The sequence below is a fragment of the Oryx dammah genome, unplaced genomic scaffold, assembly GCF_014754425.2.
Source record: "Oryx dammah isolate SB20612 unplaced genomic scaffold, SCBI_Odam_1.1 HiC_scaffold_26, whole genome shotgun sequence".
In the NCBI taxonomy this organism is placed as follows: Eukaryota; Metazoa; Chordata; class Mammalia; order Artiodactyla; family Bovidae; genus Oryx; species Oryx dammah.
In genome coordinates, this window is record NW_024070210.1 from 79072364 (window position 1) to 79088183 (window position 15820).

At 50.5% G+C, this 15820-nt stretch overlaps 1 protein-coding gene across 2 annotated transcripts; it reads left to right on the plus strand.

Moving 5' to 3' along the window:
* The first annotated feature begins 354 nt into the window (after positions 1-354).
* On the plus strand, positions 355-7549 carry REM2 (RRAD and GEM like GTPase 2). Of its 2 annotated transcripts, none has more exons than XM_040227220.1 (5): positions 355-3355; positions 4562-4903; positions 5117-5193; positions 5910-6117; positions 6511-7549. In XM_040227220.1, the coding sequence occupies exons 1-5, from the start codon at positions 3253-3255 to the stop codon at positions 6804-6806; spliced, it is 1026 nt and encodes a 341-aa protein (XP_040083154.1). In that variant the 5' UTR covers positions 355-3252; the 3' UTR covers positions 6807-7549. The 2 variants fall into 2 exon arrangements, with proteins under 2 accessions (XP_040083154.1, XP_040083155.1); XM_040227221.1 differs by having other exon boundaries at positions 5120-5193.
* Positions 7550-15820: the final 8271 nt, after the last annotated feature.

Below are 15820 nucleotides of genomic sequence, written 5' to 3' on the forward strand. Positions count from 1 at the left end.
CCAGCATGCCCCAAAGCAGACAAAGATGTATCCTGAGAAAAATCATCATCATTCAGGGTATGAAGATGTTAGCATCACCTTGGCCAAATCCAAGAGGTCTTCCTGGAAGAGGGTCCAAACTAGATCCTAAAGAATGCTGTCAGTAGTTGGAAAAGAGTTGCGAATTTTAGGCAAGGTGAGAGGCCACAGGATAAGCAAACTAAGCAGACAGTGAGGGCTAGGGCTGTAGGAGGGACCCCAAGAGCTGGAGAGGGTAATGGAGGGAATGATCAGTGAGAACTGCTGGGACATATGCTTGCTTACCAGTGTGTGGTAAGCAAGGTGACAGAGCTGTCCCAGAGTTTAAAAGGAAAATTAATGGGGACAAAGGATTTAGAAAGAGCCTATGGAAGTGGGTGTGATGCCTACAGAAGCAGCGCTGAGGCATTCCCTAACACAATCAGTCCCCAGAGAAATGGGCCCCCCCTTAGGTTGGTTTCCCCTTCCTGCCTGGCCTGGCGTATCCCCACCCCTCTGTTGGAGGGGCCCTGTTGCTTACACCCTGTCAATGTCCTCACACCCAGCACTAATTGTTCAGCATTTCCTCCCAGCAAGCAGGAGCCTAGGGAAGCCCCAGTGGCAGGGAGAGGGGGTTGACCTTGCACTGGCATAATGGGATATAAAGACAGGGGCATATCCAGGTAAGGGTGGGACACTGGGGGGCTGTCGTCCAAGTTTATTTTCACCATGGCTCAAGGAAAAAGAAACGAGGTGACTCCAAATCCTGTCAAGATAAGACACCCAATACCCAGCATGGGACTCAAGCAAAGGCCCTTGGTGGGAAGGAGGGAGATGATCTCAGTTATGAGATGGGAATCAGCCTGATAATCAGACAATCTGAGCAGATACCAGAATTTGGTTCTTAAGGAGCAGAATCTGGACCTAAAGCAAGCTCCAGGCCGTGCTGGGAGGGCAGAGGGATACCCAGCCACACAGCCTGAGGCTGTGGACCATGAAATGGCAGGGGAACCTGCTGCATATCAGACCCTTATCAGGTGTAGCTAACCCTCACAACAAAGCTGTGCCATGGACACCACAGCCCCAATTCACAGGCTCACAGCAGCTTCAGAAGAATTACAAGACTGGTCCAGTCTCTTGAGAGGCAGAGTTAAACCTGGATTGGCTCAGTTTCAAATCTCAGTCTGTCCCATTATTATAAAGAACCTCCAATTCCTGAGGGAGCCTCAAGCCGGGCAAATGCACAGCCACTTACCAGTGGGATGAGAGAGATGATGGTTCAAGATGAAACCCAGCCTGCATCTGTGGCCTGAGGCTAGATTGAGAGCCCGCAGAAGTCATGGTCAAGAGTCCTCCCTGGGCTCTGCAGACGCTGGCACTCTTACCTAGTACCATAGAAATGAATTCTACCGTCTAAATGAGCTTTCCAGATATATAAAGCTCACCCCTTTATAATTTAAAACTTAAAAAACTCATTTTGGGAAGAAGTCATTCTACAACATTACACTCATCTCCAGCACATCTGCAATATAACATAAATCCTTCTGGATAGCTGAGGATCACTCAGAAACCAAAGAACTCTGCAGCAATGTCTTCAGAAGCTGTGAACAGTGTCAGAAAAGCTATTCGCCTTAATGCCAGATGACCTTAGACCACTTTTTAAATGTTAGGACTGCTTTAAAAGTTTTCTGTGATGTTTCTCTTACTATTAGCTACTGTAGGGGTCACTAGCTGCTATAGATGTACTTCTGATCTTCAAGTACAGGAACATAGGTGGAACATTAAAATTGTGAATAAAGTTAAGGACAAGTAGGCTGATTGAGGACTGCAAGTCTGTCCAGTGAAGCACACAAGGATTGTAGCTGCTTAATAGTTCTGCTTCTGCTAGACCCTACACTGTTGCCCTGTAATTGACCTCAATCCACATACTGCACTAGTAATCCCCAGATCACTATTTGCTTCAATTGGAAAAATCCACTGAAGATGGCAATAAAGATTGTTCCCAATAATAGGAGACAGCTGGAATATTTAAGACAAAGACAGAGACGAAAGATAGTCTCTGGCACTGGAAGGATCTGGGTGGGAATCCTGGTGTCCCCGTTTTCCAGCTGCATGGTTGATCTGGAGGACAGGCCACTCACCTATTACTCTGAGCCTCAGGGTCATGAGGATGAAAGGAGATAATTCAGGAAGGTGCTTAGCACAGCATCTGACAAAACGGGTGAGAAGGGGCCAGTAAATCGAAATGCATGTTTGGGTCCTTGAGGATGTCAGGAAGACAAGAGTGGGCGCCTAAAGTGGAAGGGCCCTGGCAGAAAAGGTGCAGTAGAGCAGTGCCTCTATCTTGGCTTCCCCCAGAGAGGTGGGTGTCACCGCACGTCAGCCGGTATAGCCCAGAAGGCCTAGGGCTGCTCCAGAGAGCACCAAGAGGGGGCTTACCCACCTGCGCACTGGGAACTTCCAGATGGCTAGCTGCCCCTCCCCTTTTTCCTGCTCTGATTAACAGGAGGTTGGTGGGCCTGGGACGAAGGGACAGGTGGGAAGTCTCCACAGTGGTTTGTACCCAGCTGAACTAAGTAAAAAAACGAAGCTGCCCAAACAAAGCGCCACGTCTCCCTCAAAGCCCCCATCTGCCTAGAGGCCAGGCTGGGAAATGGGTACTTCTGTGGGTCTTAGCCCAGAAGGGGCTACAGGCGGAAAGAGGAGGCAACAGAAAAGCTTGGTGGCAGGGTGGCGGTCCTCCTATCCCTGTCTTTTTTGGTTTCTTCCTTTAGCCCCTCCATCTAGCTACTGGGCACCCACTCGGGGCTGAACGTTGGGCTAAGGGGTTGGGATACGCAGACAAATGACACATAGTCCTAGCTCCTAGAGAAAGACCACCGAGGTCCTGGATCCTTGATTCCTCCGATCCTCAGCTCCCTTACCCAGGACCTCTCGCCCCACTTCTCTGAACCTGTCTCTTCTGCCCCTCTGACTTTGTTCTGTTCACATGTTAACCAGACTCCGCTGTGGGTGTGCCCCAGAAGGAAGCAACACAAAGGAGGGGGGGGGGGACACAAAGGAGGGAATCCCGCTGACATCACGGTTTATTAGCATATGTGACCTCATCAGGGGGCGGGGCTATCTCCCCAGGTGTGGGGGGTGGCGAGGATTGGCGGGGAGGTGGGGGGGTTGGTATTTAAAGGGAAAAGCTGACAGTGCTGCTGAGTGAGCGAGCGGGTGCTGCAAGAGCTGCCGGGCTGCACACACACAACGATGCATACGGACTTCGACACCGACATGGACACCGACACGGAAACCACAGCACTCTGCCCCTCCAGCAGCCACCGGGCCTCTCCTCCAGAGACACCCACACCAGGTGAGAGCTAAGCTGACAGGTTCTGGCTGAAGCCATGCGGGTGGGAGCTGAAGCTTTGGTGGGGAGGTCAAAATTAGGGGTTGAAGGAGCTTGAACCCAACAAGAGGGGAAGAGCCACTGGAAAAATGAGGGAGCCACCTGCCCACACTAGGGCTGGGCTAAGTAGGGGGGTCAGAGGGGGGCTGCCTAAATGTCCCTTCACCCATCACCCAGGCTTTTGCTGGAGAAACTGGTACTTAGTCCCTAGGTCTGCCTCCTGAGAGGTTGGGATGGGCAGGAAGGAAAGGGGAAAGACAAGAGGCAGCCCACAAGCCTGGGAATCACGGGCAGGGGGCTACCCTGGGGACCTGTTGTAAGGGTTTCTCTGGCTCCTGGAGGCCCTGGCTGCCAGTCAAGTATTGATCCTGGGCTATTTCCAGCCTCTCTGCATCCCCCTTTGTTGTGTCTCCTTCCTCCTCCAGTTACCCTGACCCGTGCACTGTCACTCTCCCTGCTCCCGCTCTCTCGCTCTTTCTCCCTCCCTCCCTCCCTCCACCTAGCTGTGAACAGAATGTTGTCTGGGACTCACAGGGGCAGCCAGGGGTGCAATAGGGCTCACACGTAGCCATGCACTGCAGGGCGTCCCTACAGGGCCATGGGGAGAGGCAGCCCCTTCCACACACCCATGGAAACCCAACACACACATCTCAGAGGAGGCCCTTCCCTGGGAAGTGGCTCCCCACAAAGTTTTTGACTCTGTCGGTACCCACCCCCAAAACCGGGGCAGTAGCTCATTTCCCATCCCCTGGGCCCCTCCCCAGTGTGGAGATCAGCCGGTGCCGGAAGCAGGAGAGGGCAGGGCCTCTCACTGGAAGGAGTGGCAGCCCCTCTCCCCAACCCGGCCAGAGGCCTAGTCTGGGGGTGTGACTGTGTGTCAGTATGAAGTGTGAGTGGGTGTGTGAGCCTGCGCACAGGTGCCTCCCCGGCATGAGGCATGTTTTGAACAGGTTGTGGCTGGAACCACGCTGGGCAAGCCTTCAGGTCAGCTCCTGGGAGCCCCACCAGTTCAGGCTTCTGGTGCTCTATGGAAGAGGTCAGACAAAAATTATCAGCTCCTTCTGGGTCAGGGTCATCAACGGGGCCTCTGAGCCTGGAACAGCCAGAACTGAGCCTGCTGCAGGTGGCTAGGCCACCCCACTCATAGGTTCCTTCTCTTTGCCCCCCCAGAAGCAGATGCCACACTGCTGAAGAAGCCAGAGAAACTGTTGGCAGGGTTGGACCGGGGCGGGCCACCCCCTGCCCCAGGGGCCCCCAGACGAAGAGGCAGTATGCCTGTCCCCTACAAGCACCAGCTGCGGCGGGCCCAGGCTGTAGATGAACTTGACTGGCCACCTCAAGCCTCATCCTCTGGCTCCTCTGACTCCCTGGGCTCAGGGGAGGCAGCCCCCACCCAAAAGGATGGCATCTTCAAGGTCATGCTGGTGGGGGAGAGCGGCGTGGGCAAGAGCACCCTAGCAGGCACTTTCGGTGGTCTCCAAGGAGACAGTGCTCACGAGCTGGAGAACCCAGGTATTTGGGGGAGCCCTGCAAGGGTTGAGGGCATCTCTGGAGCCCTAGTCAGGGATGGAAGAGCTCAAGGCATGTGCAGTCCTGCAGGCCAGAACTTAGAAACTGTTCCAATGCTTTCTGTGGCAACCTCTCTGGAGGGGGTCCCTGTTTACCAGGTCTTAGAGGTGTTAGGGAGCCTCCTCATGGGCTCTCTTCCTTGTCTCTATTTCCCAACAGAGGACACCTATGAGAGACGCATCATGGTGGATAAGGAGGAAGTGACTCTAGTTGTTTATGACATCTGGGAACAGGTAAGAACTAAGATGTGGCTGTAAGCAGATGATGAAACCTGGAAGAACTGAGAAGGGGCAAAGTCTTGGCTGAAGACTGAAGGCTGGTACCCTGGTTTTAACAGTAATGGAACCTGACCCTTCATATATATGGTCTCAGGGACAAAGGCTGACACCCATGTATACACCATTGCATTGAGAGCTGCTGTTGGTTTTCAGGATCTTCTGACCCAGAGGAATGTTAGGATCTGAATTTGACAAACTCTGCAGCTGGAAGCCAGGCTGGAAACCCTGAAATAGACCCACTCTGTACATTTTTTAGCCTAGAAGAGACTGATCTGACAGGACAGGAGCTCAGGGCTTTGTAATGTCAGGGAAGAAAAAAAAAGTGAGGCCCTGTGACTATATGGACATAAATGATTACTATGCAGAAATGAGAGGCCAGATTGCATATACTTGAACAGCATTCATTTCTGAAGAGCTTAGGCATAAGAAAGTAGGATGGACTACCCTAGTCTAGGATCTTATGTCCCCTATTTGCCCATGTGGGGCTCACATTACAAACTTCTCCCCCCTCCACAAACACACTGAGTATTGGATGTGTTTGGCAGAATGCTGTGTCCTAAGCAGGTGGCTTTGCCCTCACATCCTGGTGCCTCATCCCTGAGGTGCAGGTGCTGGGCAGGTTCTTCTGTGACCCCAGCCCTGACATCCCACAACTTTCTGCCCATCTGCAGGGGGATGCAGGGGGGTGGCTGCAGGACCACTGCCTTCAGACGGGGGATGCCTTTCTCATCGTCTTCTCAGTCACCGACCGACGAAGCTTCTCCAAAGTTCCAGAGACCCTACTTCGGCTCAGGGCTGGGAGGCCCCACCACGACCTGCCTGTCATCCTTGTTGGAAACAAGAGTGACCTGGCCCGCTCCCGGGAGGTCTCACTGGAGGGTGAGTACCCTGAACCTCATCCATATTTGCAATCTCAGAGGATTCTCCCCTTTCTAGGTCATCTCTTCTCCATAAGACCCTTTTACCCTCCTAGGTGCACAAAATTGCAATTGGCCCCAGGTAAAGGGCAGACTTTCAATGCCCACGCCTAGGGCTTCAGACCCTCTCTTCACTCCCCCTCACCTCTTCTGAAGGCCCTTTTCTCCCTCCCCTTCCCCATCACCACCGCCCTCCAACTGATCCTTGCTTGTTCCCTCTGTGCAAGAGATTGACTTGCCCCAATCCCTTTTCACTGCACGCCCTGGAGCCCCCAGGTCCAGCCTCGCCCTATCCCGGGCCTAGCGCAGCCCAGTGGGCGGGCGGGCGGGCGCCTGAAGAGGTCCCTTCCCGTAGAGGGCCGCCATCTGGCAGGGACACTGAGCTGCAAGCACATCGAGACGTCGGCCGCGCTCCACCATAACACGAGGGAGCTCTTCGAAGGAGCGGTGCGCCAGATCCGGCTGCGGCGGGGCCGAAATAGCGCCGGGGGCCCGCGGCCCGAGTGGGGCAGCCCCGAGGGCCTCGCTCCGCCCGCGCGTCGCGAGAGCCTCACCAAGAAGGCCAAGCGCTTCCTTGCCAACCTGGTGCCGCGCAACGCCAAGTTCTTTAAGCAGCGATCCAGATCGTGCCACGACCTCTCCGTGCTTTGAGCCGTGGTCGCCATGGTCACCGCGCTCTCTACCCGCCCCCTATCCCCGCCCCGCCCTCGCCCGGCTTCCTCCACGAAGACCGTCTAGGAAACCAAAAACTCCCGGGACACCTTGCTGTGACCGCGGGAGGCGGAGCCCCCGCCCCCAGACCCTGGTGGGCGTCGCCCCACCCGCTCCATGCGCTCTCCGTTTACCTCCCGGCCTCCAGGCTCCGGGCAAGAGAGGACGCGGACCGTGGAGGGCGCGCCGCGGCCGCTGGGCGGGGCGGCTTCCGGAGGGCGGGGAGGAAAGTAGTTCTGCAAGGGATTTTCTTTTTTATTAATTCGCGCTTGACCACCTCTCCTGTAAAGAGATGCTAAAAGCAAGAACTGGAAGACAGCTTTCTAGACTTCTTTACAGTTTTCCACCTTTGTACTCAGCGCGAACATGCCTCATCGTAAGAGATTCTTAAAGTCACAGAGCCTCTTTGAGACTTTCCTACAGCGTCCCGTCTCTGATCTGCTGCACTTGTCCACTTTGCCCTTAAGAAGTTCTTAAAGGCAAGGGCCTGGAAGCGGTGTTCTTCAGATTCTGGGACTTACCGCGGCACCACGGCAATTCCCCTTTAAGGTTATTAAAGGTAAGGCGCGCAGAGACTTTTGCCTGAAGATTTGACGGGTGGCAACCTGCCTTTGGCCAGGACCCAGGAGGCACCACCAAGGGGACCACCTTTCTCTTTTCAATAAAGCATTTTTTTTACTGCATTTGCTCACTTTGACTCTCTGTTCTCAAAGCTCCCAAGAAAGGGATGGATGGATTTAGGTTCCCTGCACCTATGAGCCTAAGTCTCACAGTTCTAGGGAGGCTCTGGAACTTAGTCTGAGTAGTCCATGACAAGGCGAAAGGCGAAAAAGGTCCCTAGAGAACAGAGTCCAACTTGTCCCTTTGCCAATGAAAAAACAGGCCTGGGGAGGAGTAGGGACCTGCTAGAGTAATTTACTAACTCAGTGATCAAGTCCCCATCTCCTTACCCCTTAATCCTGCAAGGAGCAGGCTGGAGGCTACATTTTGTGCCCAGAACTACTATCAGCTGTGACCTGGGATGGTTCAAGGTGGGGCCCACCTCCAACAGGGAGGCCCATCAGCTGAGGTTTAATGGGGGTCGTCCTGCACCTTCCCTGGCAGGGCCCCACCACCCCAGCTGTCACCTGGAAGGCCCATGTGAGTACTGAAGCTGTCAGTGCCTCCCCTGGGGACACCCACGCCTGCTGCTGCCTCAGCCAAGAGTTTGAACAAAGAGCAGAGGCACCAACTCCCCTCATGCCTACACAGAGGATACAGCTACCTGAGCACCTGGGGGCCAGGCCTCCACTCCACCCTACCCAGGTTCCCAGAGCTCGATGGAAAGAAGGATGTCTCCTGAGTCCTTGCAGGTGAGGAGGAGCCAAGGGGAACCAGCCCAGCATGGGTGGTGAGATGATAAGAATAGTAACACTGTCCTTAGGACTTTATTCACTTTATCTCAATTCTTGAATGACTATAAGGTGTTACTACTTCTTTTACTTGCCTGAGGTTAATAAGCAAGAGAACTGGGATTCCACTCATGTCTGCTTGATATTTAATGGTGATTGTATCTAACTTTGCACCTGAGGCTCCACTTCTGCTGAGGACGAGGGGAAGAGGGAGAGGAACGGTAGAAGAAATGCAGGGGACACTATGGGCAGAGCCATGGGCAAGTGGCTGTGGTAAAAGGGCCAGAGAAATTACACGGCTATAGTGGAGTAAACCTGCACTAAACTCAGGACCAGGGACAGAGGCAGTTCTAATTGCAAAATGCAGGAAAACACACTGGGCCCATTAAGGGACCAGATGGTTCTACAGTTGGGTTGAAACCTCAGGACATGAAGAGGAGGGGTAAGAGATGAGCACTGAAAAGAAGGTTGGGAACTCTATGGCAAAGGAGTTTGTGCCCAACTTGGAAGGCAGTGAGAGTCACTGAAGGGCTCCGAGTGTGTAAGTGACATGATGGGGCTGGTCCTTTGGGAAGAGGAGGCGGGGACAGGTGTTCGTGGACTGGAGCAGCTGAAGCAAGGCCTAGGGAGCTGAGTTTAGGGGACAATCACAGTAATACACATGGAGAGTAATGAAGAAGCATCCTGAGAGCGATGGCAATGGGAAAGGAGAGGTGGCATGGAATTCAGAGGCAGAATCTGTGGGACCTGGCAACTGAATGGCTGGGTATAAAGCAAGGGAGGAGTTGCAGGTGATGGGAGGATGGTGAGGAACTGGCAGTTAGGGGACAGAGGAGGTAGCCAGTAAATGGCTCCATTTTGGAGACTCTAGAGTTTGACATGCTCAGAAATACATCCATATGGAGAGTTTCAACTGCTCCCCAGATAGCTGAGTCTGAAATTCAGAACAAGTCAGGACAAGAGACACACATATGAGAATAACTGCCCTAATGATAGTAGTAGGAAAGCCAAGGAAAGGAGGCGACGCAGGGCAATCACACAAGGCCCTATGCTCAGTTTATTGCTCTGCTGTCCCTGAACAAGCTCCTTGAAGAAGGAACCCATTTTCATTTTGCACCAAGAACCCACTAACAGAGATACTAAGAAAGAGGGTATAATACAGGCTGGGATCCTTAGCCTCAAACCACACATGGGCTTTAGGGGTCTGTGATTCTTGTGAAATGGTGCAATCTGATGTGTTTGTGCAGTCACGCATTCGTCTGAGAACAGGTTCGTGAATTTCATCAGATTTCCAAAGGGGTCTGTGAGAACAAATCACCAGCCAGGATGGTACTGATTACTACCGAGAAGGGGAAATGGGTAGGGGGAGGACAGGTTCGGAGGTTTACTTTTCACTGTAAGCTCTTCTCTACCTTTTTTGAGTTTTTACCTATGGCTAAATAAGTTAAATAATTTTAAACAAAACAAAGCTTCGTTGTTACAAAAAAGAGGGACCAAAGAGAGTGTCCTGAGGACAGGCAGATGAAGCACAGGGGGGATGTAGCTGCCGAAGAAGTAGTGGCCACCACCCAGGGAGAAGGGTTTCCTAGAGGAAGCGGATCACCAATGGTCAAATGTCACTGGAGAAGGTGAGGAACTGAAAAGCCTAGTGTCTTCCATGTGGCAGAATTCTAAAGATGATGATGGCAGGACGTCCCCCATGAGGGGAGCCACACACGCTACAAGCTTCCCTCCCCCCAGCTCAGCCAGTTCCATCAGCCCGACCCATCTGTGTGTTCCCTCCAAACGCCTACAGGAAGAGCTCAGAACAGACGGAAACTGAAGCCCCGCTCCTGCCAGACTTCAGAGAGATGGGGTCTTCTCTGAGAGCCTGGCCAACTCTTCATCCTCCCTCTGATCAAGGCGAAGTAAGAGCAGGCTGCTGACCTGGGCTGCTGTGAGAGACCAGCAAAGAGGCCTGGAGCCGAGCTGCCTGAGCCAGGTAAGCTACTCTCTGTCCTCATATCCTCTTAACCACTGTGATTTTATCTTGGGGTCTTTGCTCCCTGAGCCCAGCCCCTGCCCAACCTCTACAAACCCCACGCCCCCCTGGCCCACAAGGCCTCCTCATTGGCCAAGAGCTCTAGGCCTGTGCTTACAGTTCTGCCCTGCTACATCTAACCTTCCTCTAGAGACTGGAGCAAGCTCTCTCATCTACTGAAAGGCCACCAGAGCCTTGGAAGGACACTCCACAAATCTTCTGGGTTAAATCCTCACTCCCAGCAAGTCCACCCACACATACATCTTTTAATTTATCTAACATTACTCCAATCCACATCAGTCTAAGTAAAATTTTCCTGGACTTTCTCATCTTTCATCTACAAATGCTTGTTCCACTCAAGTACTGTATACGCCAAGTCACTGCGGTGGGCCCTATGGAGAAAACAAGACGCTATTCCTGCCCGCAAGCAGCTTACAGTCATGCTGGAGAGCAGGGACCAGGTGGAGGAAGCACTGACATGGCCGGAGCAGCAGCAAACACCACATTCTAACTGCAAGCTGCAACAAGTGCTCTAAGAAGTCTGAATGAAAGAAACAGAACATTTGGAAGACATATATTAGGAACTGGGCCTTGAAGGTTATACATAGGCTGTAGACAGAAGGGGGAAAGAAGGAAAAGAAATGCCTTGTGGCAAAAATGTACAAAAGAAATGGTGGGCAGCCTGCCACATGATAAGGTAAAGACCCTCATTGTATAGAACAGAGCACAATTTAGGAGGATGGTGCATCCAAGTTGTAAAAGGGCCCCAAAGCCAGATTAAGAGCATCCTGCTTCTTTGTCCTCTATCATCTGGGGGCTCTCAGATGGGTATACTCAAGGAATTTGAGTCTTGATGTCATGCCTTTACAACCTAGAGGCCATGTAAACTCAAGATGTGAATGAATACAAATTCGATGGGGCTATGCAAGCCTTTTAAGCTGGCACTCAGGATAGAAGTCTATGGAGAAAGTCACTATTAACCTCTCTTGTCTTTCTGAACCTCAGCTCTCCCAGTTTAAAATAAGGCTAAGGGTGGTTCAGTGGTTAAAATTCCACACTCTCACTGCAGGGTGCATGGGTTCAATCCCTGGCCAGGGAACTAAGATCCCACATCCTACAAGATGTGATGAAGACTAGATAAAATGTAAATATCTTCATAATTAAACAAGTGAGCAGTGGAAGTTATGTTTTTTAAAAAATTCATTATTATTAAAATTTTTATTGAAGTATAGGGAAGTAATGTTTTTTGGCAACTTGTGTCCAGCCCCTTATTCAGGCACCATGTAATGTTCGAATCTCTCAAAGCATAGCCCTGCTCTGGGGATACACATTTAAGCTGCAGTTCACAGAGTCCAACATACTTCCCACAGGACTCACAAGACCCATTATTGGATTTCTTGCTTGGGGAGTACTGAGGGGAAGATTGGCAACTGAAGCCTAAGAATGGTCTTATACTACAGTTTCCCGTTTTTCTGTTCAAATTATAACCTTAGGCAGAGGACCAATGCTGATTTAAAATACTTAAACTGCCAGAGTAGGTAGAGTTAGGCTCTGGAAATCAAGAAAGACAGGTGCTATAGGAATGCTTGGGGGAGATTAGGAGGGCAGTTTGCAAAGGACAGTAACAGAGAATGCTCTGGGATTTTCCCAAGCCAGACCAAGCAGAGGGCGCTAGGTATCTTGAAGGTACCTGAGGGGCTCACCTTTATTTTCCAAAGCCATCTGGTTGTAATCCCATTATAGAGTTTCAAGTATAAAAGGAGATTGGGCCAGTGGGATGACTGGTTTTCCTGAAAGCCAGCCTGACTCTGAGTGACCCAGGGCCTTGTGAGCCTGGTATTTAAGCCCAAGAACAATCCAAGTTTATTTTCATCACCGCCCTGTCATTGGTAGGGCCCTATCATCCCCCTGTACAACTCGGGCATTCTCTGAGGCTGGGAAGAATTAGGTCAGGTAGAAAGTCAAGTGTGAAGGCATTCCCAGAAACAGGAATGAGGACAAACCAACCAGTTCTAAGCCCTCCCATGTATCATTTCACTGAATCCTCAGGACATGCCTGCGACAGGAACTTTGTAATCATTTCCTTTTTACAGGTGAGGAGTCTGAGTTGCAGAAATGAAGTAACACCCAAGCTTACTCAGTTGGTTTGTGGCAGAAGAGAGATCTGAACCACATGGTGGTGTTCAATGGTATGATATTTCTGCTGCAGGGTGGAGGTCCCCTGTCTTGGTCGGGCCCAGGAAGTGGGAGGAGGAAGCGGATTCTCAGCACCACTCATTTTAAACAAGCAGGTTTCAAGATGCTTGAAAGCTGATTGAAGTTCCCATCCTTTATGGAACACTGGCAAATCTGACAAGTTCTGATTTCCAAGGTCATTGTTTCCCCCTTTTGCAATCCAGCACTGACTGGCTCCTCTACAATCTTCACGCATCTCATCCACCCACTGGCCTCAAAAATAACTGCTTAATGGGTCTCCAGTAACTCCAGCCAGTTCCTGAAGGGCTCTTGAGAGCAGATCATCTAGGAAAGCCAAGAAAACTCACTCAACTTTTAAAAGTGATCTTTGATCAGATCTTTTCTTGCCTCCATCTCCCCACATGACCTGAGTTAATTGGTCTGCTTCACCTCACACAGAGCTCTTTCAATCAAGAACACATTTTGAGAGCAATCAGTTCTGGATATACAGTATAAAAGTTGGGAGGGAAGAGGGGGTAATTGAAGCCAGAAAATTCAGATACACAAGTTCTCAGACCAGAGTTCCTTTCCTGCCTTCAGCTCATGCCTACTGACTTCACCTGGTTGCCATGGAAACATCAGTCTCTGATGGTGGTAACAGCACTTTAGACAGAAAGCATCACAGGCTACCATGGTAACCCCAAAAAAAGTAAAGTCGCCTTCTCTTTTGGAAGGGTGGGGAAGAAATGGAAGAGGCTGCTGAGCTAAGCAGGCTACAGGGGAGAGAGCTTTTGGAAAGCCTAGGTCTGACGTGAACTGAGAGGGGATTAATTGAACTCAACAGATATAAAATATGTGCAAAGACAACAATAATGAAAACACATCTATGGTTGACTTCATCAAGATATAACCACCGAGTAACAGAGTTTACAAACTGTAAATAAAGTCGGAATAAGAACTATAATAGGACCAAGAATACTGAAAGGAAAATAAACTTCCATCTTAAAGAACAGGATTTTTGACCAGCAGAAAGAATAAGACGGTACAAGACAAGAAAGAACAGGACAGTAGACATGGAATTGGAAAAATTCAAGATATACTGAGAAGTATGGATACAGAGACAGAAAAAGTGACACTTCCCCATGACTCCAAGGCTTTGGCTTTCACAGGGATGCTGAGAAGCAGGTTAAGGTCAGGGATCTGAAGCTAGACTGTCTGGACTGGGATCCCAAACTTGTTAATTACATAATCGAGGGACAAGTTAGTTAACCTTTTGGGTGTCAGTTTCCTCAGTGACAAAGTGAAGATGATAAAAGAATCTACTTCAGAGAGTCATTGTGAGGATTAAATGACAACACACATAAAATGATTAGAGCAATGCCTAACCCACAATAAATGCTGCATAAATTCTCATTATTGTTAACCACCTCCCACCACTCACTTTTCGGAGCCAGGATAGTCTCTTCTCACTGTCCAAGTAACACTTCCTGATTCACACCAGACTTTAAGAGAAAAGAGGGGCTATGACAGAGTATCTTCAAGTTTTTAGTTCATTTCCCTTTTTCGTAAGTGCAAAACGCAAAGACTAAAGGTTCGTAAGTCACAGCCCAGCTTCCATGGTAGCTCACATCTGGGGTTGGTTAGAGTCTAAGAAGGAAATAGAACGAATCCCAATGTCAAGAATACAGCAGTTTAAAAAACAGGGCTGCCTCAGAGAAGACAAAAGTAGAAGCTGTAAGCCAAAAGGCAGATGAAAATCCCCTTTAGAGTTGAGGATTGGTGGGGAAATTGTAACTGCACTGGGAATGGATTTAAACAGCCTCATCTCTACTCTCAGCTTAGCCACCATGCTCAGGCAGGAGGCTGAGGGAGGCTTCTTTACATTAGGCTGAGCTAAGGGGTTACCTACTGCCCCCTTCTCTACACTCCAACCACCCCCTAGAGTGTTATGAGTAATAAGAAGGCCTTGAGTCACAGGCAGTGAACTGTCATCCATTAGATGCTGTCACCTTATATGGGTTAACACTAGAACAGAAGTTGTCTTAGACATCCCCTTACTTCCATCCTTGTCTTTCTCCCGCAAAATGTTACGTGAGGATCTGAGAGCAAGGAAGAACTGAGGTGGAAGGACCCACAGTGCAGGAAGGCAAAACAGCCAGGCATGGAAATATAAGGAAACTGAGTAGTGATGGGGCCCACCTGAGGCAGGAGGCAAGGCCTATGGGTACTTGTAGTCTGAAGGCATTTCAGACTGCATGAGGAGGCCTGGTCCACAGCCTTAGGATGATGTATACAAACAGTCTGTACTGAGCTCAGGATGCATCAGCATCCCAATCAATAACTACATGGGGACTGGGCCACAGCCAGCTGCTCCTACCTAAAAATAATGAAGCCTCCTTCCCTTCTTCAGGTCCAGAGAGCAAACAAGGATAAGGAAGGGGTAGGGGTGACAGTGGGTGAGGTTGCAGCAGTCTAGAAATCCCTCCGGAGTCCCAGTGGCATTCTGTGCCACAAACAGGTTTCATGTACTTAACACTTCGGTGTCAAGAACAACCTCAGAAGCTCACCACCAAAAAACCAGCACTCTGCTTAGAAACCTTAACTGACAAATTAAAAAACCTAGCAGTAATTATCCATATTTTTAGCATGACAATAAAGCCTTAACATTGTTGCCATAGAGACCAGTAAAGAATGGAGGAGGCCCACAGGAGGAAGACAGGTCTGAGGTTCAGCTCTGGCCCTGGAACCTCAGACCTTCTTCTCTTGGCTGGTCCGCAGTTGGTGACCAAGGCTCTGGGCTGGCCCCCTGTCCTAAGCCTTACAAAGCAGGCAGAGGAAGGTGTGCCTCACCTTTGGTAAGGCCATGCCTAGAATACTCAGCTCCCTGGAATGCATGGATCAGCCCAGGCCTGTGTTGTCCCAGGCTGAGCCATACGGGAAGCAAGAGTTGAGGGGACTGAAAGGATGAACAATTACAGACCTAAGGCCTAGGGGAGCCCTGATGTATAATGCCCAAACCCCTTTGGATACTAGACTGGATTTCTACACAAAGAGGTCCAAAGGCAAGCCACAGAGACCAAGAGGGTAAGAATGGTGAGCTGAGGAGGCTTCCTTAGTAATTAAGCTTCTCAGGATCACAACCCCCCACCCCACCCCGCCCCCAGAAGAAGGTGCAGAATGTGCTACTGTCACACTGCCATCTGGTGGAAAGACAAGATCTGTCCCCACGTAGAGCCAGAGCGGGAGAGTCTGTCCAATGGGCAGTATGTTTAGAGATAATTAAGATAAAGACAGAGGTGGAGACCACAGGGCATGAAGACCATGGGAGTATAACGCAGATACAGACAGGGTGTGTGTCTTGTCTGTTT